The 19036-nt window shown below is 53.9% G+C and overlaps 7 protein-coding genes across 7 annotated transcripts; 4 read left to right on the top strand and 3 right to left on the bottom strand.

The window, feature by feature from the left end:
- Positions 1–192: 192 nt before the first annotated feature.
- PG998_012372 (uncharacterized protein) lies at positions 193–948 on the bottom strand (the record flags this gene model as incomplete). Its single annotated transcript, XM_066879188.1, has 1 exon — positions 193–948. One exon carries the CDS (start codon positions 946–948, stop codon positions 193–195), a length of 756 nt encoding a protein of 251 aa, XP_066725572.1.
- Positions 949–1535: 587 nt separating this feature from the next.
- On the top strand, positions 1536–2708 carry PG998_012371 (aldo/keto reductase; the record flags this gene model as incomplete). Its single annotated transcript, XM_066879187.1, has 3 exons — positions 1536–1700; positions 1766–1832; positions 1903–2708. The coding sequence occupies 3 exons, from the start codon at positions 1536–1538 to the stop codon at positions 2706–2708; spliced, it is 1038 nt and encodes a 345-aa protein (XP_066725571.1).
- A 394-nt stretch (positions 2709–3102) lies between these two features.
- On the bottom strand, positions 3103–4294 carry PG998_012370 (uncharacterized protein; the record flags this gene model as incomplete). The annotated part of the gene is made up of 2 exons (XM_066879186.1): positions 3103–3321; positions 3572–4294. The coding sequence occupies 2 exons, from the start codon at positions 4292–4294 to the stop codon at positions 3103–3105; spliced, it is 942 nt and encodes a 313-aa protein (XP_066725570.1).
- A 2180-nt stretch (positions 4295–6474) lies between these two features.
- On the top strand, positions 6475–7601 carry PG998_012369 (aquaporin-9; the record flags this gene model as incomplete). The annotated part of the gene is made up of 2 exons (XM_066879185.1): positions 6475–6514; positions 6583–7601. The coding sequence occupies 2 exons, from the start codon at positions 6475–6477 to the stop codon at positions 7599–7601; spliced, it is 1059 nt and encodes a 352-aa protein (XP_066725569.1).
- A 4556-nt stretch (positions 7602–12157) lies between these two features.
- PG998_012368 (casein kinase I) lies at positions 12158–13672 on the top strand (the record flags this gene model as incomplete). The annotated part of the gene is made up of 4 exons (XM_066879184.1): positions 12158–12286; positions 12354–12423; positions 12480–12628; positions 12701–13672. 4 exons carry the CDS (start codon positions 12158–12160, stop codon positions 13670–13672), a joined length of 1320 nt encoding a protein of 439 aa, XP_066725568.1.
- Positions 13673–15427: 1755 nt separating this feature from the next.
- PG998_012367 (emp24/gp25L/p24 family/GOLD-domain-containing protein) lies at positions 15428–16309 on the bottom strand (the record flags this gene model as incomplete). The annotated part of the gene is made up of 3 exons (XM_066879183.1): positions 15428–15577; positions 15680–15985; positions 16106–16309. The coding sequence occupies 3 exons, from the start codon at positions 16307–16309 to the stop codon at positions 15428–15430; spliced, it is 660 nt and encodes a 219-aa protein (XP_066725567.1).
- A 663-nt stretch (positions 16310–16972) lies between these two features.
- On the top strand, positions 16973–18964 carry PG998_012366 (SWR1-complex protein 4; the record flags this gene model as incomplete). Its single annotated transcript, XM_066879182.1, has 1 exon — positions 16973–18964. The coding sequence occupies one exon, from the start codon at positions 16973–16975 to the stop codon at positions 18962–18964; it is 1992 nt and encodes a 663-aa protein (XP_066725566.1).
- Positions 18965–19036: the final 72 nt, after the last annotated feature.

The raw sequence follows: 19036 nt of genomic DNA, 5'->3' as shown, positions 1-19036 counted from the left end.
AGATAGGCCACTTTGCAAGTTAAAAACGATCAATGGCTTTTCGCTCTTGTTTTGCCAGAGAAACCGACCCAGGCTTCGTGCTCATCCAGGAAAGAAAGGGGAACAAGACGGCATATCACTCATTATCATATATCGTGTGTCCCACTAGCTCAACTTTCTCTCTGCAAGCCGCAGCTCCGCATTAACTGTTCTTTACTTCGCGCTCTCGGCAATGAGAAAGGAGTTCACCTCACCATCGCAGTCAGCCTCCGAGGGCGGTACGAACGCCTCCGTCCACTGCTCCCGAACGCTCAGCCCGCCCTTTTCCTCGAGGAGCGCCCGCCACCCCGCCCGCGTGAACAGGTAGAGAAAGCAGTCGTCTCCCATGAACCGGAACGGGATCCCGCGCGCGAACCGGCCGTCCGCGTCGTACATGTCCGGCTTGGTAGCGGGCACGTCCTCGGCCCCCACCATGACCAGCAGGACAAACCCGCCGGGCTCCAGCCAGTCCCGCCACCGCGACACCAGGGTCTCCATCTGCTCGCGCGACAGCTCGTAGAAGCTCGAGGAGACGACGATGCCGCCGAACTTTTGCTGTTTTGGGTCTTGGCTCTCCTCGGCCGCAATTGGAGGAAAAGGGGCCCATTCCAGGTAGTGCGCTTGCTCGAAGACGCCGCTGGGCGCGGCGCTGCGGCTCAGCTCTACCATGGTCTCGGAGAAGTCGACGCCGTGCACGCGGAACCCGCGCGCCGCCAGCGTGTGGGCGACGGGCCGGCCCGTGCCGCAGCCCAGGTCCAGCACGCGGCAGCCGGGTCGGAGGAGGGCGGTCAGCTTGTCGATGGCCTTCAGCAGACCTGCATTGTGGCCGTAGGTGGTCTCGTAATCGAGGCCCTTGGTGTCGAAGAACTCCTTGGTCGGCACGTTGGGAGGGGCTGCGTGTTGTGCACCGGGAATTTCGGGGTACGCCATGGAGTGTTTTAGATGGTATACAAGGGACTAATCAGCTAATAGGGATAGGAGTTGTAAGCACAGGGTATTTGGGCCTAGTTGTCTGTCTACTCGTAGTTCAGTGTGATTCTTCTGGCAGCCAAGCATATTCCTGCTTGCTTCTTGTTTGGGATTTGGAGATGCTGAGCGATACAGACTTGATTTAAATACAAGAACATACTGGCTTACTTAGGCTTAGGCCAATCAATCGCTTCTTGAACAAGATGATGGTTGCATGGTGTCGGTACTGGCATGTTTCCTTCGTTCTACACCAAAGAAAGCTCTTCTCCAGGATCGAACAATGTCGCGAAATGATTCCCCTTCCCCGCCGGGAATTCCAAATAGCGTTGGTGACTTGCAGCCCCCTTGTTCTTATCTGCAACTGCATGCATCAAACTCGGGATGGTATGCGAGATTGCTAATCACGACATCGATGACGCAGATGCGGGGAGGGCATCTCAACTTTACGCAGACACGATAATTGGAATTGAACCCGCGATCAACAAAACCAATCCGGGTTGTCCCATTATCTGTTTGAAGAGTGAAAGCAATCGTATCTGCGAGACAACATGGCATTTGGAAAAGCATTGGCAGTCGCCGCTATCGTGGCGCTAACACTCGTCCTTCTACTTCGAACGGACCATGACTACGCGTCCGCCAGGAAAGTCAGTCCGAACAAAGAGAAACATATCCCTCAACTTGGGCTAGGGACTTGGCTGTCTGACCGCGACGAGGTAATATATCCTCTGGAGTGCTGATTCGACAGATGAACTAAGCTAATGTAGTATGGATGCAACAGGTTGCTCATGCCGTCGAATACGCATTGGACAATGGTTACGACCACATTGATGCAGCTCTCGTCTATAGTAGGTCCTTTCAAACTGTCCTGTTTCCGGCGATGATGAGATAAGACGTAGTAGCTGACATCTCTCGCAGAAAATGAGAACCAAACAGGCAAGGGCATCAAGGCCTCCGGCGTAGACCGCTCCAAGATCTGGGTCACCTCCAAGCTGTGGAACTCGGACCACCGCCGGCCCGAGGCCGAAGCCGCCATCCAGAAGTCCATCGCCGACCTGGGCGTTGACTACCTGGACCTGTACCTGATGCACTGGCCCGTCGCCTTCGTTCCCGAAGAGGGCACGCGGCTAGACAAGGACACGTCCATCGTGGACACGTGGCGCACCATGGAGGACTTCGTGCGCCAGAACTACACACGCCACATCGGCGTCAGCAACTTCGCGCGCGCCCAGGTGCAGGCCATCCTGGACGTGTGCGACATCTGCCCCTACGCGCACGAGTTCGAGACGCACCCGTACCTGCAGCAGCAGGACTTTGTGGACTGGCACCGCCGCGCCGACGTGGACATCAAGGTCATCGCGTACTCGCCCCTCGCCAACACCAACCCGACGTACCGCGACAAGAAGGGCAGCCTGGTCGACCCCATCTTCAAGGACCCGTTCTGGACGAAGCTGGCCAAGGCCAAGAACGCGACCGTGGTGCAGACCGTCTTGGCCTGGGGCATGCAGCGGGGCACCGTTGTAATCCCCAAGAGCACACAGGAGAAGCATATCGCCGAGAACCGCGGCGCCCTGGACATCGCGTTCTCCAAGGGGGAGATGCGGGAAATCTCCAAGCGGGACAAGAAGGTGCGGATGAACGATCCGGGCAAGAGCTGGGGCGTCAAGTTGTTCGTGGACCTTGATGACCCGACGAGCTTTGACGGAGAAGATATCGAGTTGTAGGAACAAATGATTGGTGACGATGTGTTGTATGCAAGATTGAATATTGTAAGGCATGTTGTGCGGTTCCGTCTCGGTTATCCCTCATCGCCACAAGATTGTCCCATCACTCTTTCTAGGCGACTACTACCCACCACACCAAGCAAGCAGCAAGAGCATACTTGATCTTCTTGCCTATTGACAAATCAGGTAGAAAGATATTCTTGTAGTCGTAATCGAGAGCGAGCATAGTATAACCTATCACGTTTATGGCCCGAAATGCACTGCATGGCGGACATCAAGGACACCATGGTTAGTCCATTATGCACAATGATACGTTTCGTCGTGAGTTTTTTCTCTCTTCCAATATCAGAAGAAAGAAAGGAAACCCAATCTTGACACGAGGAGAAGCAGGAACTTACAAGGCGACAGCGTAGGCGGCCAAAGAAAAGGGGATAAAGGGGTCACAGACTGGGAAATACGGGTCGCATTCCCACTGGGCGTTGGCCATCAGGGGTGGCAGCCAGAGGATGGCCTGCACAAACTCAAGCGCGAGTGGCCACTTGTAAAAGCCTGTATCGAAGCCCACACCGAAACCCACGGTGATCCAGGATATCCAGAGCAGAGCAAAATTTATCTGATGAAGCACGTATATGCAGAAGTAGTCAGTAATGGGTTATTGGCTATAACGCCTGAGCCGGGTTTTGATCCCATTTCCACCCTTTCTCTGCTATCATGTTCTCTGATATTTCTCCCCACATGGCCTCTCGCTGCTTACTCCTCGAATGGAAGATATCAGAAAGCACATCAAGATAAGGAGGGAGAGCTTACCGTGGAGGGAATCTTGATCCTCGGATCGCCTCCGTAGACGGCCCAAGCCGCAGCACCGCCCACGATGCCGGCCGTAAATTGCACGACTCCCAGCACGAACCAGACCAGCCGCAGCCAGAACCGCGGCGCGTCACATTTTTTGTGCAGCCGCGGGATTTGCCGGCACGGCCAGCCGCAGAAGTTGCAGATGCCCAGGAGGAGACAATACCAGCCTCGTGCAGAATCATGCCGACACGGCCGGCAGCGAGGCGCTTGGACGGGGAGGGCAGACGCGACCGCCAGCAGCGGTGGCACACGGTGTTCCACCACCCTCCTTCGATAGTCTCGTTTTCGATATCGTATCTTCCGTCACCGTAGCCCAAGTGGTTGTGGGGTAGGGTAAGTAAGAAGGATGTGGGCTGCATTGTCATACACTGCGAGCAGCAAAATCGGAGCGGCGAGGAGGAGATGCCGCCGGCGACGAGAAAGCGGCGCTCAAGGTAGCCCCGCGTGATGAGGACGGAACGGTAGAGCCGGCTGGTGCGGCGGAGCTGAATCAGACCGGGCAGGTCGACGTAGTCGAGGATCTCTAACTGCAGTTCCATGGGCAACGAGGTCAGATAGGTGTAAGAAGGCGGCGGTGCAGTTCTGATGCTGTTGCTGCTTGTGGTGGTGGCGGCGACAACCGCGGCTTGCGCATTATTATCAGATCCGCTGCCTTTCAACCCTTCTCCATTCCGACGAAGCCATGGTTCAAGGCTGTACGAAGCTGTACCCTCTTCTGCATTGTGAATGCTCATTCCAAACAAGTGTTGACTACCCCCCCTAAAGTGATTTGGATATGGTCTCGTGTATGTCACTCGGCGCATGGGGATCCCTCTTGAGACAAGACTAGCCAATTAGCTGGAGCCAAGAGGCGAAGCTGCGTGTTTTGTTTCTTCCTTCGAAGCTTTGACGGTCTTCCTCGAGAGTGTAGATAGCCGTATGTGGTGATGTTCTGAGTATCCATACAGACTTTACACAAGCCACCAACGCGGTGCATATCAAGAAGGACCACGGCCAATATAAACAGAATAAAGCTCATCACAAGGCAGACTCAGGCCTACAATTGATGGAAGTGTTTCTCCACCATCTCGGAATGCCAGCCGCTCACGTGCAGATCAAAGAGTTCAGCTGCCAAGACCTAGCCCAGATCAAGCCACAGGTCTTGTTGATCTTTCTATAATCGTAGTAGCGTAGCGGCCCTGCAACCCTTGGAAATACCAACGGTTCGTATTTAAGCAATCCGGAGGCCTAGACTAGGTCGCCCGGGCTGGATACATATGTAGGTGATGATCCCTTCCGAGGGCTTAGCTCGAAACCAGCCCAGGCAGATTCCGGGGTAGACACTTTATCTTCCCCAGCTCTGAGGTAGGCTGCCTAGCGGAAACGATTCCGAAGCTCAGCGAAATGAGCCCAAGATTTTCTGATGTGATGGTGATACTGTAGAACGATGACCAATCCGGTCTGGCTGTAGTGCTTTGTACAGAGATAGTAGGCTCTTGACTTGAGACTTAATTCGATGAACATCAAAAGGGCGATGACGAGCGCGTTAGCAAACCGCGACAGCAGCATTATGGAGCAAAGTATTCAGACAGCTGGCCTGAACACCCCGTGACGTTTTCTCTTTCTCTCAAGTCGGTTCAACCTGTGGGAAGGGCATAGTTTATCGGTGTAAGAGCCGGGTCGGAACTCGCACCCTGCTGGCAGTCTGGCAAGGCCAACTAGTCGCCAGCCGCGATAAGCCTTGCAGAATGTGCAGTGTGTTGTTCTGTATTGACCCGCAATGTTAACAGTGACAGCCCTAAACTGTTTCTTCCTTTCAAGACCAGGTCAGATCTCATATGTATTGCCCAAGACACGCGTATGGTTAGGTTGTGGTGTCTTGGAGACTGGCATGGAAAGTAAAGGCAAGAGAAAGGGGGAGAAGAAGGAACAGAGAAAGAGAAGGGGAAAAAAAGGTCCTCAAGAACGTAATTTATGAATCCCACCACCCAGTTGCCGGCTACTTCAAGGTTCACACTCGCCAATATTATCTTTAGGCCCAGGGTCCACGGGCATGGCCAGACTACCTATCAATTCCCGTAACGAGACATCCTCACCCGAAGAGAACCTTTTCTTTTTATGATAGATTGGCGGTCTCAAAAGCATTGCCTATTTCTTCCTCTTTTGGGGCTTGAGTGACCCTCGTGTTTCATTATCGCATTTAAAAGGAAGTCAGAACGCCTCTCCCGTCTACCGTCCACTTGTCCGCCGATAGGCTCGCGCCGAGCTGCCCTGCACTAGTTGTTTGGATTTGAGAGACTGCGAATAACATCGCCGCCCCACGAACAAGCACGTAGCGAAAGGAAGTTTTTCGATGCGATTCCCAGCACATTCTTGTTGATCCTCCTCTTTTACGGCGACATATGAAATATGCAGTAATGTTGCATTTGGAGAAAGTAATGCAAGCTCACTCAGCTGCCCGTCCTTGCGCATATGGGAGATTTGATCTTATAACTTGTCTTAAGGAGGCGACTTTTCCCTTTCTCGCGCGCAGCGAGTCAAATCACGGCCCCCTCCAAGATATGAGAGATCTACCCGTCTTTGTGAGACCAATAAGGCTTTGATGCCCGTGTGATATGACCTCACGACCGCACCCGCATCCACCGCATTGCATATCCTAACCATGTTTGTTGGCCTGCCATCATTGGCATCATCGATACCAGGGCTACCGTGAACAAGGGTGATCTGGAAACCCCATGGGACAGCAGGCCGTGTGGGACAGCGGTGATCCCATAGTATAAAGACCACGCAAACCAGGGCCTGCCCGTACATCTGGCCCCGGTTCCCACATGTCTAGACTATAAAAGAGTAGGCTTGCGATCTGAATTCGTGAGAGATCATCTATTTCGACAACCGTCTCATCGCGTCTTTGCTGGTTATCAAGTCGGCAGCAGCTATGGCTTCCGAACCACTCAGCCGTGTACAATCTCATGACTGTGAGTTCCAGGACCCAAACCCAACCGAGCCAACCTTGGAACTTAAGCATATACTAAAACCCCAGCAGTAGAGATCGGGGTAACCGAGGCGATCCAACGCCATGTCGCACGTCCCGTCGTCCTCCATAAGCCGATATCCCAACGGAGACTGGACTTCGAGAGCCGGCGACCGCGCTGGCTGCGCGAATGCTTGGCCGAAGCGATAGGGGTCTTCATGTACGTCTTCCCGGGAGTGGCGGCCACGGCGAGTTTCGTTACCAACGCCACGCACCCCTTGGGCGTGTCGCCCTTCGGTGGCCTTTTCCAGGTCGGGTGTGCATACGCCATGGGCATCGCCTTTGCCATCATTGCGTGCGCCCCGACCTCGGGCGGCCACTTCAACCCGGCCATCACGCTGTGCTTCGCCTTCTGGCACGGCTTTCCATGGAAAAAGGTGCCTTACTACATCCTGTCCCAGATCTTGGGCGCTTTCGTGGCCGGGCTCATCATGCTGGGCATGTACTGGCCGCAGATCAGCGCCATGAGTGCAGCGTTAATTGCCGAGGGAAAGCCACTGGTGGGCGCGGCCACCCCGGCCAGCATCCTGTGCTCGTTCCCGAACCCGGAGCAGACCAACCTCGGCTTCGTGTTCCTAACCGAGTTCTTCGTCGACTTCTTCATCGGCCTGGTCATCTGGGCCTGCATCGACCCGGCCAACCCGTTCGTGGGCCACACCACGGTGCCCTTCGCCATCGGCCTGGGCTACGCCGTCATGATCTGGGGCTTCGCCGACATCACAATCGCCGCCAACATGGCCCGGGACCTGGGCACGCGCATGGTGGCAGCCCTATTCTTCGGCCGCGAGGCCTTCACCTACATGAACTACAGCCCAATCGCCATCCTGGTCAACATCCCGGCCACCCTCTGCGCCACGGCGGTCTACGAGCTCCTCATGCGCGACAGTATGGGCATCATTAGCAAAGGGCACGCCATGCACGAGGACGGCGAAGAGGGGCTGCTGAGACACTTCCATAAATCCGGCATGCTGGATGAGGAAATGATGAGATCGCAAGCTCTAAGAGGCGTGGAGATTGGCAAAAGAGAATGATGTCTGAAATGTTCTTTTTAAGTATACCTGACAACAGGTAGATTCACACAGGGGAGAAATAGGAGGCCTTTCCTTGATAGAAACATGGCAGCTTTTATACACTCGCATGATAATATGCGGCTTAAGTCGCACAGTGGTAACCGAAATCATCATACCATTAAACCATGAACCCGTTATGGATCTCGGTGACTTCGGTTTCCCAAAACTGTTCCAGTCAATCGGCGACGACGTGGCCAACAGAAGCGAATAGATAGGCTGGCGGGTTCATTCATCAGTAAACCAGGAGTAATCCAGGGCAGTGAGACCGCTGAGACTTGCTTGCATACCGACAGTGTAGCCGACAAGGTAATAAGCGCCGCCGAATGGAGGTTTGGCTAGGACATGACTCGGAACACCCGCCGGATCGGACGTTTGTGCAGTACGAAGACCAAATCCATCTGCATTGCTGGGGTAGTGTATATCTGAGCCCTCATCACGCCCGGGCTGCCTCCAACAGACAATGAAACGCGGTTGTGTGACGGACTGGAGAGTGCCGCGGAAGAATCGCCAAGCTCTGTTGGCTCGTTTGGTGAGTAAACTATACATCTGCGATCCTGGGATCATGCCCGGCTGTAGCGTGAAACAATTCTTATCGGGACGTCCCTAGATTTCAGACCCTTGATATGCAGCCTTGGCAGGCAGGGCACGACAAGTTATAGTATTTCGGATGGCCCTGCTTCTTCGCCGCCTGGTACCAGGGATCGATGGCCTGAGGCCATGCCAAACACATCAACTGACTAGCCGGGCAGCAGCTTGATAAACGTTCTTGCTGGGGTAGAATCTCCATATGACACAATCTCTAGATCGGGTATCCCAATCGATCTTTGCCGGGCCGCTGGCTATCACATTGAGGAGAGAAACTCGAGACGGTGAAAGTCGGGGTAGTGACACTCGTCAAGGGCCAGGCCCTGTGGTGGGCCACGCTGTACCATCCTGCAGCCCCAAGTAGTTACTTTTGTGCGGTTTGATGCACAAGTAGTGACTACAGATACTTATCGCGAGCTTCAATGGGTAGGAGGGCACTATAGTCGAGCCGCAGCGGCAAAAAATTGCTTAAGCGGCAACAGGAGGGGGGAGGGAGGCCGAGCGCTAGATTACATGCTAATAGTCGCGAAGGAAGCAGCTGCGGAGAAGGCCGGTCAAATCATAGATACAAATAGACCTGGTGTTCGTTAGATCGATCAGTCTGAAAGAACTAACAAGACCCAAGACCCGAACTAACTAGACGCGACAGTTGGTTTGCAGGTTGCAGCAACGTCCCCACAAGGGCCGAGGTCAAGGGCAACGGCTGGGCAGGCATGAGAAGAGCTTTGCCGTGCTTGTTTTGTCGGTGAAGACGGTACCGAGTAGGTATAGAGAACGGAACTAGCCCGGTGACCGACATTCAACTCCTCCAGGACCAGGCCCGAGACCAAGAAACGAGATCGGTGATGTGTCACAGGCGACGACGGACCCTTTCTTCGGTAGATGAGAGGTCTGATGCAACGATAGGGTTGTTAGTAATAGTTGGGAAGGGCGATGCGATATGATGTGAGATGAGATTCTTCTTGTTCCTGGATAATTGGATTTGGGATGTACCTCACATGTTAGTAGCGTCGCATCGCATTGTGGTGGTGGAAGGGAATTGGCCAGAACCAGGAGATTTGGCCCCCTTGTCCAATCGACTGGGCCGAGAATGGAATGTGCCCAAGGGTCCCTCCCCTTCTTCTGTGCCCCCGAAATCCCAAAAAGCCATTCGATGTGAAAGATATACTGGATACAACCTCAGCAGATGCAGGGGGTTCGGCAGGACCTATTGACGCAACTATGGGCCAATAACGGACACCCCAGGATGCCACCCCAGCCGGCTAGTTCGTTCGCAAGTCTTACTAGTACGCCAGACAACCGGCTGATCGCGGTCACTGTCGACTGGGAGCATGGGAGGAGAGATTTCCTGGGAACAGGATTGGGGGACTGGAGTCGCCCAGAAGCCAGGTAGATGTAAACAACGATGTAGGCGGACGCTTGCGATGCTGACTCGGATGACGACGAGGGAAAAGGAAGCGGGATCAGACATATCGATAGCTGTTCATCAATGGATATTCCGGTCCGTTTCTCCTGGGGTAGTTCGGACATTGCCTTAAGGAAAATACCCACGCAGCCCCATCGCACTACATTTCTAGCTGCTAGTACCTGGAAGCTTGAACGGCTGCCAGATTGGAATTTCCAACACAAGTACTTGCTGCCGGACGCGCAGGTAGCTGTGCGTCGCAAGTATCTGATAGAGAACGAAAGAGATTGGGTAGCGAGGTTGATTTGGTGTTTGTTTCATCCGCCTAGCGTCAACACTTGGTCACCAGCGATTCGCGTAGTTGATGCTCGTGTTGGAGCGGTCGCAACCTCCAGCGCCTCCATGAATAAGTTCCGACGTTACTCTTGACACCGGAGTCGCCAGGCACACGCCCGAAACATACGGGAGCACACCTTGCTTAAAGATCGGGCTATATGTGCATGATGCGGTTCAGAATCCTCCTAAAAAGTCTGGAAGGTCGGACGCGGGTGGATGTAAGCTGAAACGCAGACAAAAATGCAAATGCGTTCTGGCTGCTGGTAGGGGCAGAAAAAAAACAATGTTGCATGCATTGACTGGTGTTTGACCAAACCTTTGGTGCACGAGAGGACGTTGAAGGTTCCGGCTCGACTTGATCCTTTGTCGCATATCACAACCATACGGTACAGTACGACAAAACCAACGCTGTCCGTTATGTTGTACCCCCGGCCCATAAGAATGGTAATAACCCATTCTGTTGAGATTCATCAACACGCCGGGGCCAGTGTGCATTTTGTATTATTGAACCTGAAATGGCCGATGCTTGTCTCGCAAAATGGATGAAGAGGACCGGCATCCGTGCCGCCGGGGGCTGCGAGTCGTGATCTTTTGGGCCAGGGGCGCAGTCTGCGGTCGGTGCTGGATTGTGTGCCAGGTACAAAATCCGATCAGCGCTATGCGATAGAAATGAAAGGTACTCGTCGTACACAAGCGAGAGAACAAGACCAAGAGCAACCCATCAGCCCGCCTGCATCCAATCAGCGCCTTAGTAAGGGCACCCTGAATATGTTCACTGACTCCCTAGCCTCCTCTCCCGCCGGCTGCCTTTCGTCTCTCTCCTTCTTGGCTGTCCGATGGAAGGACAGCCTCTGAGACTTCTGGCGCATATCCGCAACGTAACTCCTGCAGGCTGTAGGGCGGTAGGGCACACCGGGCGCCATGCCGCGATGAACCAACCATCAATTCCATCGTCCACCATCTCAGTGCATGGCTCTTCTATACTCGGCCGCGATTAGTCTGGCTGCACCCCAGTCGCCGGTAGACAAACAGTACATGCAAGACATTGGATTGGATAGGTTCGTGTATGGATGGGTTGTGCATGTTATGTAAGTAGGGAATGAAGTCAGACGGTGTTTGGTTGATAAAGTTGCTCCCCCAATCATGAGTGACTGTCGACCATCTCGAACAACAACAACAATCACCTGCACTCGCTGCGCTGGACGCTTTTGCCACACACACACACCTACACCTACATCACGTTGCCCATCCAATTCAACCATTGATTGCATTGCTTTCAATTCGAGGTGCTCGCCTGGTTTTTTTTTTGTTAGCAGACTACTTTGCGTACCTAGGCTACGACTCTGCTGGGATTAAGTCGCGAGGGCAGGGACCGGGCCAGGACTGGTCAGGAGCTGACTCTCTCCATTTTTGTGGCTCTCGCTGCTCTGTGCAACGCAACCCCAATTCTGAATGCTTGGCCTGCCGGGGCTCTTTCTGGCTCGCTCTCTCTTTTCTGGGTTCCACAGGGCCCTTCCTAGCGTTCTTTACTGGGCGGTGCCTTAGCCCCCCTTAACTCTCCCACCTAACTGGACTAAACCGGCCGATTTCTTTGCTGCTCCAGTCTCCAGCCAGTCCAGTTCCCAGTCGCGCGTACTGGCTGCATTCCGCCTTTCTTTCTCTTGTCATTTCTCCCCCAAGCACTGCACACACGCTGCTCGCCTTCCTTCCCTTTTCAATTCCACCCTGCCCAGTCGACCAGTCCTGCCAATTACTCATAACATCCTTGGACCCGACCACGACACAGAGAGCCTTGTCCAAAGCCATCTCGTCGTCCCTCTGGGCATTCCACACCTACCGACCTTCCCTTCTCCCTCCTTCCCCTTTCGAGTTCTCGTATCAATATTCTCACCAACAATAGAATAGATACTCGGGGATGAGCTTCGCGTCGGCTTAGAGTGCTCGAGTATCTTCGATACTCCTATTTTCTTTGTGAGGTTTCGAGAGAAGGAAGTGCCCCAGAAAAAGGAAGGAGAATCCTCCTTCGGCCTTCGTTGGCAATACAATAGGCCTGACTGTCCGCCCGTCCGTCCTATTGACTACCCGATCGACTCGCCTCGACCCAACGAAACGCAATCACGTCGGCCTTTCGCCATCTGGACTCGATATTTCAATTCGGAAGCGATCCTTTTAAGCTCTCGACCTCTACAAAATGGCCTCGTCGTCGTCAAATGTCGTCGGTGTCCACTACCGAGTGGGCAAGAAGATAGGAGAGGGCTCCTTTGGTGTCATCTTCGAGGGTACCAACTTGCTGAACAACCAGCAAGTTGCCATCAAGTTTGTGCGTGCTCATGCGTGGCCGCTGTACCGCCTGTCGTGCTTCCAGTATACTAATTGTCCATGTTTAGGAGCCCCGTAAGAGCGATGCACCGCAATTACGAGATGAATACCGGACATACAAGATCCTGGTCGGGTGTCGTAAGTTTTGACCCGTCGTTCGACAGCTTATGGCCAATGTTGCTAACCCCAAACAGCCGGCATCCCTAATGTCTACTACTTTGGTCAAGAAGGTCTTCATAACATCCTGGTCATAGATTTGCTGGGTCCCTCCTTGGAAGATCTCTTCGACCACTGCAACCGGAGGTTCACTATCAAGACCGTTGTTATGGTGGCCAAGCAAATGGTACGCCACTGCATTAGCTATTAACCCTCGCCGATTGAGCAATCCAAACTAACAACGATTGTCGATTTCTAGCTTTCCCGAGTACAAACGATTCACGAGAAGAACCTCATTTACCGTGATATCAAGCCTGACAACTTCCTGATTGGACGCCCCGGCACCAAGGCAGCCAATGTTATCCATGTTGTGGATTTTGGAATGGCGAAGCAGTACCGCGATCCCAAGACGAAGCAGCATATCCCCTACCGCGAGCGAAAGTCGCTGTCGGGAACTGCCAGATACATGAGTATTAACACGCATCTGGGTCGTGAGCAGTCCCGCCGTGACGATCTCGAGGCACTGGGCCATGTTTTCATGTACTTCCTCCGTGGTGGACTACCATGGCAAGGCCTCAAGGCCGCGACCAACAAGCAGAAGTACGAGAAGATTGGCGAGAAGAAGCAGACCACGCCGATTAAGGACCTGTGCGAAGGTTTCCCCGAGGAGTTCAGCAAATACCTCACGTATGTGCGGAACCTCGGATTCGAGGATACCCCCGATTATGACTACCTGCGTGACCTGTTCACCCAGGCTCTGAAGAACACGGGCGAGGTCGAGGACGGCGAGTACGACTGGATGAAGATCAGCAAGGACTCGGGCAAGGGCTGGGACGGCATGCACAAGCCCAGCGGTTACCACAACCCAAACCAAAGGCCGGGCCCTTCTCAAATGGAGCTCCACGGCAACTCGCGAAAGGGGCTCAGCAACCCTGGTTTGACCATCGAGCGTTTAAACGCCGCGCAGCCCCCACCTCCGTCTCCAGCGAAGGCGACGGACAAACGCCGGCCAAACGCCCCAGGCGCACTTAACGCACAACGAACCAGCGGGGTGGGGGGACTTCGTGATATGGCTACGCCAACTGGGTCAACACAAGCTCAATTCCAAAACAGCAGTCAAAACCTGCCTCCGAGAATGGCCCCCAAACGAACATCAGCGGGGGTGCTCAGGCGATGCCCAGCAATGGACAACCTACCCAGCCTCAACCTACTGGTTTCCAGAAGTTCATGAAGGTCCTGTGCTGTGGTAAGTAAACCCAAGCGATCTGAATAGCTGGGGCGTGTACTAACATTTCCACAGGCTAAATGCACCTGACCTATTCACATCTGCGATTCCGTATAGACTCCGAATGAGCATTGGATGGCCGACATCCTATCCGATGTTTCAACATACTACACCTTTGTAATACTCTTTTGGGCTGCATCCCGTTCTCAACATCACTGTTTTGGTACACACTGCCTCACGCAGCTACGACTGATATGCGGCTCTAATTGGCATTGGCACGTCGTGCCCACAGAAGCCTGCTCACGAACACTTGTTATTCTTAGACAGCGCGCGATACACTCGGCATTTTCTTCAGTGGCCCCTGGCATAACCGCCATGCCTGCCTCGATGTTGTCCTGATTCGAAGTGTTGCCATTGTGTAACAGCTTCGGGCGGTCCCACCGTTGCGCAGTTGTTCGTGGATATCATCTCGGCAGGTCAGCTCTACCACCAAGATTTGGAACCGGCTTTTATCATTATGTAAAAATGCAGGGCCCATCTATGGAGTTTCATCGTTTTCTGGCACAGGGAACACTTGGCGGAGTCTGGGAAACGAACCAACAAAATTTTCCTCTCTATTTTATCAGCATCATTCACGACCCTCGTTTTTTTCGTTTACGGACCGGAGTAAACGCAGTTTTGGGGGGAGACGTGTTAATTCAGTAAAGCGACACAGCAAGCGCATGGCGCTGGTGGAATTCTTCAGCATTTGACAGGCATTAGGGTTCTTTCACACATATAATCGTGCTATTCGATGGTCCCCGCCTCGCGAATTTACAACCCGTCTATAATTAAGTTGGCTTAAGTGCCGATCACAACAAACCAGAGGAGCTACTGTTTCGGCGATAGGGGGCGGCAGTTGAGGAGGGAGTGAGGGGCGAGGGGCGATTGAGGATGTAGTAGATCTGGCATACAGGGACATAGGGTCAAAGGACATTGAGTTTTGTGTTGTAGAAAAGGAATACACCGGGAACAAAAAATTTGAAAACCACCTGCTGTTCGTTCTTACCTATCGCATGACTGCCAAATATTCAGCCTTACCTGACCTACCCATGGAGGCTTCAGACAGGATACCCATTTCCAGAACGAAGCCGATATGTGTTCGGCAAAGAGGTTTCAGAACAATGATTAGCACCTGCCAAAGTGATTGTTTACCGAGTTCCTCCCACACGTGGTGGCATCTGGCTTACAGTACCTACTGTTTACTGTTAGTAGAAAGATGACTATTACCCTCCACTCGACGACGGCCTTCCATGCAACTTTGGAGTTGGGTGTTCTACTATGGAATCTTCTCAGGGTGTGGATTAAGCATCTTGTGTTGTGTAGATATCCAGCATTGCCAAGCAATGAGACCAAGCATAGCGTTCTCATGAGGATTCTGTCCTTCATTGGTAACGTAGAACGTTCATGGCACTGGAGCAAACGATAGACACCCTCGAGGATATGTATCACAGTGCCTCAGTAGACAGGCAGTGAGTTAGGAGTCATTCGTTTTCATTATACAGCATCACCAACGCCAAAGCCAAAGCCCATATCCGCTGGCCAGGACATTTCTCTCTCTACCCTGTTTTGATGTAAACCATGGCCTCATCTCCCAAGACATATAAGTGATACCTCCTCGATCCATATAAGAGGGATGCCTGGTCCCAGTAATATCCCTACAACCTCTCTCGACCTCCCACACCTAGGCAGCCAGCCAAACTATCATGGAGACAACCCCCCTTAAGTGAGCTTTTGCTTGATGAAGAACGATCTCAAGTGCGACAATTGCCATGCACAGGTAACTGCAAGAACCACGAGCTGAATAACCATCCATCGAACAACACGGCTGTTGGTGTTCTCGGACTGATCTCGAAATTCGGCCTCGCGCTCCTGTTTTGTCATACGTTCGTTATTAGCTTATGTCCGTCCATCATTCCTCGTCTCCTGAGAAGAATATGTGGTGGCTGTCTGTATATCAAAATGAAGACTTACACGCTGGAAAACCTGCTCCCTCCGGATGTCCTGGAGACGCGAGTTGAGGTCCTTGATGCGCTGCGACAGGTCCTCCATCTTGCCCTTGTCGGTGCTAGCGATCTCGGACGACTCGCCGATGGCCAGGTCGAGCTGCAGCTTGATGCCGCCGTTGGGGTGGTGCTGCGACAGCCAGCCCTGCCGGCCCGAGTTGGACGACGGGGTGAAGCAGATCTTGTGCTCGCCGGCCTCGGCCGAGGTGAAGGTGAAGCGCCCCGAGCTTGAGCCGCGTTGCGACACCACGCGGTCGTCGTTGTCGAAGGATTCCTATTTGCATAGAGCGAGTGTGGTTAGCCTTTTGTTTCCATGGGGGCAGTGAACCAACTGCGGGGAGCGGGAAAGGCTGCTGCTATGCAGAAAGCAGCAGCAGCAGCAATGCCAACTTACATCAACGGAGATGTAGATGCTGATGCCGTCATGCTTGGACCAGGACCGCATGTTCTCGTCCCACTCCTTGGCCTCGTAGTGGCCGACTACCAGCGTGTCCTTGGGCAGGTCCTCGAAGAAGCATTTCGGCTGCGACCCGTCGATGAAGAAGTAGAGCGCCTGGGCGACGGTGCTCAGCGACAGGAGGGGGAGGATCGCCTTCATGTTGACGGTGGTGGAACGAGGGCGGAGCTGGACGCGGATGGGGTACACTCAATTGGCCTGTCTCCCTTTTCCGGAAGTGTTCGGTGGTGTCGTCGGGGGCGGTGGAAGGGCTCTCTACCGGTGTTGTCGCGTGATGCGGTGCGAGTGTAAAGGCAGGCTGGAAATAGCAAGAGAGTTAAAGCTACCAAACGTCTCCAGCAATTGTCGTCTTTTCTCTAGCCTCATGGGAAACTGCCACGTTAGGGAAAAAGGGCAGAGTGTCCAGGGGGGGCGGCCAGGCCTGAGAGACAGCTTGGTAGTGGCTAACCCATAGCGGTTAGAGGGCTGGAGGGAGTGGCTCGTGCATTTCCATCAGTGGATGGCCATGGTCTCTGTTACTTTCTGGGCACTATGGATCTCAATTTTTCTGGAGCTCGGCCAGTGGTCGTCGACGCCCTCAGCAATCAATTAATTAAGCCATCAACAAGACGCGTAGCATTCGGAGAAACCATCAAATTGGACCAACAACCGCTTCTCTTTCGATGCTTCTCTCTGTGGCAATAATTTAAACGAGAACCTTTGCGCGACTGTCGTACCAGCGGCTGGCGTCTCCGCGCGCGCTGCACACACCACCAACTGACGTCGATTCCGATCAACCAAGGAAAACCACCTTTTGATATCAGGATGACTTCCCACGATGTGCGCGAAATGCTCAACCTGTCCGCCGAGGGTGGGGGCCCCCGGCCGACGAAGAAGCAACGAACGTCAATCGCCCGCCAGAACCTGAAAGGACTGGCTCGAGAGGTGCAGAACTTGGGCGGCGACAATCCCATCGCCATCGTCCCCGAAATATCCTCATTCAAAAAACGACGTTTCGGAAGCAGGAAACCGGCAGCAAGATGGGAAATGCGCCCGTTCCGCAACTCGGCGCGTGGGGACGAGTCGTTAATACTCAGACACTGGCGACGGAAAACCGATGTGCAACCTACAGCGCCCCAGCCAGAACAACCACAGCAAAATGGCCAGCCGAGCGAGGACAGCAAGATGGACACTGACAATGGCGAGTCGAAGCCCGAGGAGATGGATGACTCGAGCTTTGCCAAGTTCAACGTGAAAGTCGACGTACCACAATACAGCGAGGACCAGTACAATTCGACCTTGGCTAACAACGAATGGACCAAGGATGAAACTGATTATCTGATGGAAACTGTGAGGGACTATGATTTGAGGTGGCCGTTGATATGGGACCGGTACGACTATCGGTCAAAGGAAGGAGATGCAGGCACAGATTCCAGTACGGCCGTGGTACCAGCTAGCAAGACTCGTACTCTGGAGGACTTGAAGGCACGATATTACGAAGTTGCGGCCAAGATGATGGCAGTCCAGCGGCCCGTGCAGTATATGAACCAAGCCGAGTTCAGTTTGCACGAGATCATGGTCAACTTTAAGCCCGAAGACGAGACGAGGCGGAAGAAGTTCGCCGAAGCCCAGATGGGTCGCTCTAAAGACGAGGCCCGTGAAGAGGAATCGCTGCTGCTTGAAGTCCGACGCATCTTGGCCAGGACCGAAAAGTTCAACCAGGAGCGTCGCGAACTCTACAACCGCCTAGACTATCCCACCACCGAAACCACTCAGGACCTGAGCTCCTTCAAGACAAGCAACGGTCTCCACACTCTACTTCAGAATCTCATGACCGCCGATAAGTCCAAGAAGCGCAAATCGCTCATGGGCACTGACGGCCAGAACACACCTGCTTCGGCAGGCCCCTCGGCGCCACCTGGCTCCACGCCGCTGGCTGAGCAGCGGCGGGAGAGCATAGCGGCTTCTGCTAGTGGCCATGGCCATGGTCATGGCCGGAACGACTCTGTCGCTAGCACCAGCGATGCCCGTCCAGAGAAGCCCACAAAGAAAGGCGCCCAGGCGCCCGAGCGGCGCAAGCTCACCGAGCAGGAGGAGCTCACCTACGGTGTGTCGACGCACGATCGTCTGCCTAGTGGCCCGACGTTCCGCTACGACCGCATCAACAAGATCCTCACCACCAAGTCCAACGCTCAGCATGCGCGCATAACGAACACGCTTAATGAGCTGGATGTGCCGGCGCGGCTGACGATGCCGACCAAGGCCGTGGTGGACCAGATGGAGCACTTGTTGGTGAACATCCAGACATTGCTCGACCTGAAGAAGCTGAGCGACAAGTTCGACGCCGAGATCAAGTTAGAGAAGGCCAAGAAGGCCGAAAAGGAGAAGGCTAACGGTGGCCCTGCTGCCCAGCCAGCTGCCGCTGCCGAGTCCGCAACCAAGGGTGGCGGCGCCAACGGCGCAACTACCAAGGAGAACGGCGCGGCAAACCAAGACGGAAAGAAAGCAGGCGATGCTGCTTCGTCTGCAGCTACCACCGCAAAGCCAGCAGGTGGTGAGGGTACCAATGGCGACAAGGATTCGTCTTCCAAAGATGAAAAATCCTCAGCCGAAAACACTGCTACAGACGGCACAAGGGTGAACGACGAAAAGGCCGCTGCCAAAGAGGCCAAAGATAGCACAGACGGGGTCAAGCAAGAGACTGGCACCGCGGATACCAAGGAGGAAAGACCCAGCAGCAGTGGCGGACACAATAAGCGTTCTGCAAGCGTATTGAGCTCTGTTAGTGACAAGAGCGCCAAGCGTCAGAAGAAATAGGTCGTTGTCAGGTGAGAGTGCTAGTAAACAAATATCAAAGCCATCTCTGCCCACCATCCATTTGTGTGGCTG

The sequence above is a fragment of the Apiospora kogelbergensis genome (genome assembly GCF_038363985.1).
Source record: "Apiospora kogelbergensis strain CBS 113332 chromosome Unknown utg000008l_segment0_segment0, whole genome shotgun sequence".
Lineage (NCBI taxonomy): Eukaryota > Fungi > Ascomycota > Sordariomycetes > Amphisphaeriales > Apiosporaceae > Apiospora > Apiospora kogelbergensis.
Note: the sequence above shows the minus strand (reverse complement) of the source record. Positions and strands in the feature narration are given on the sequence as shown.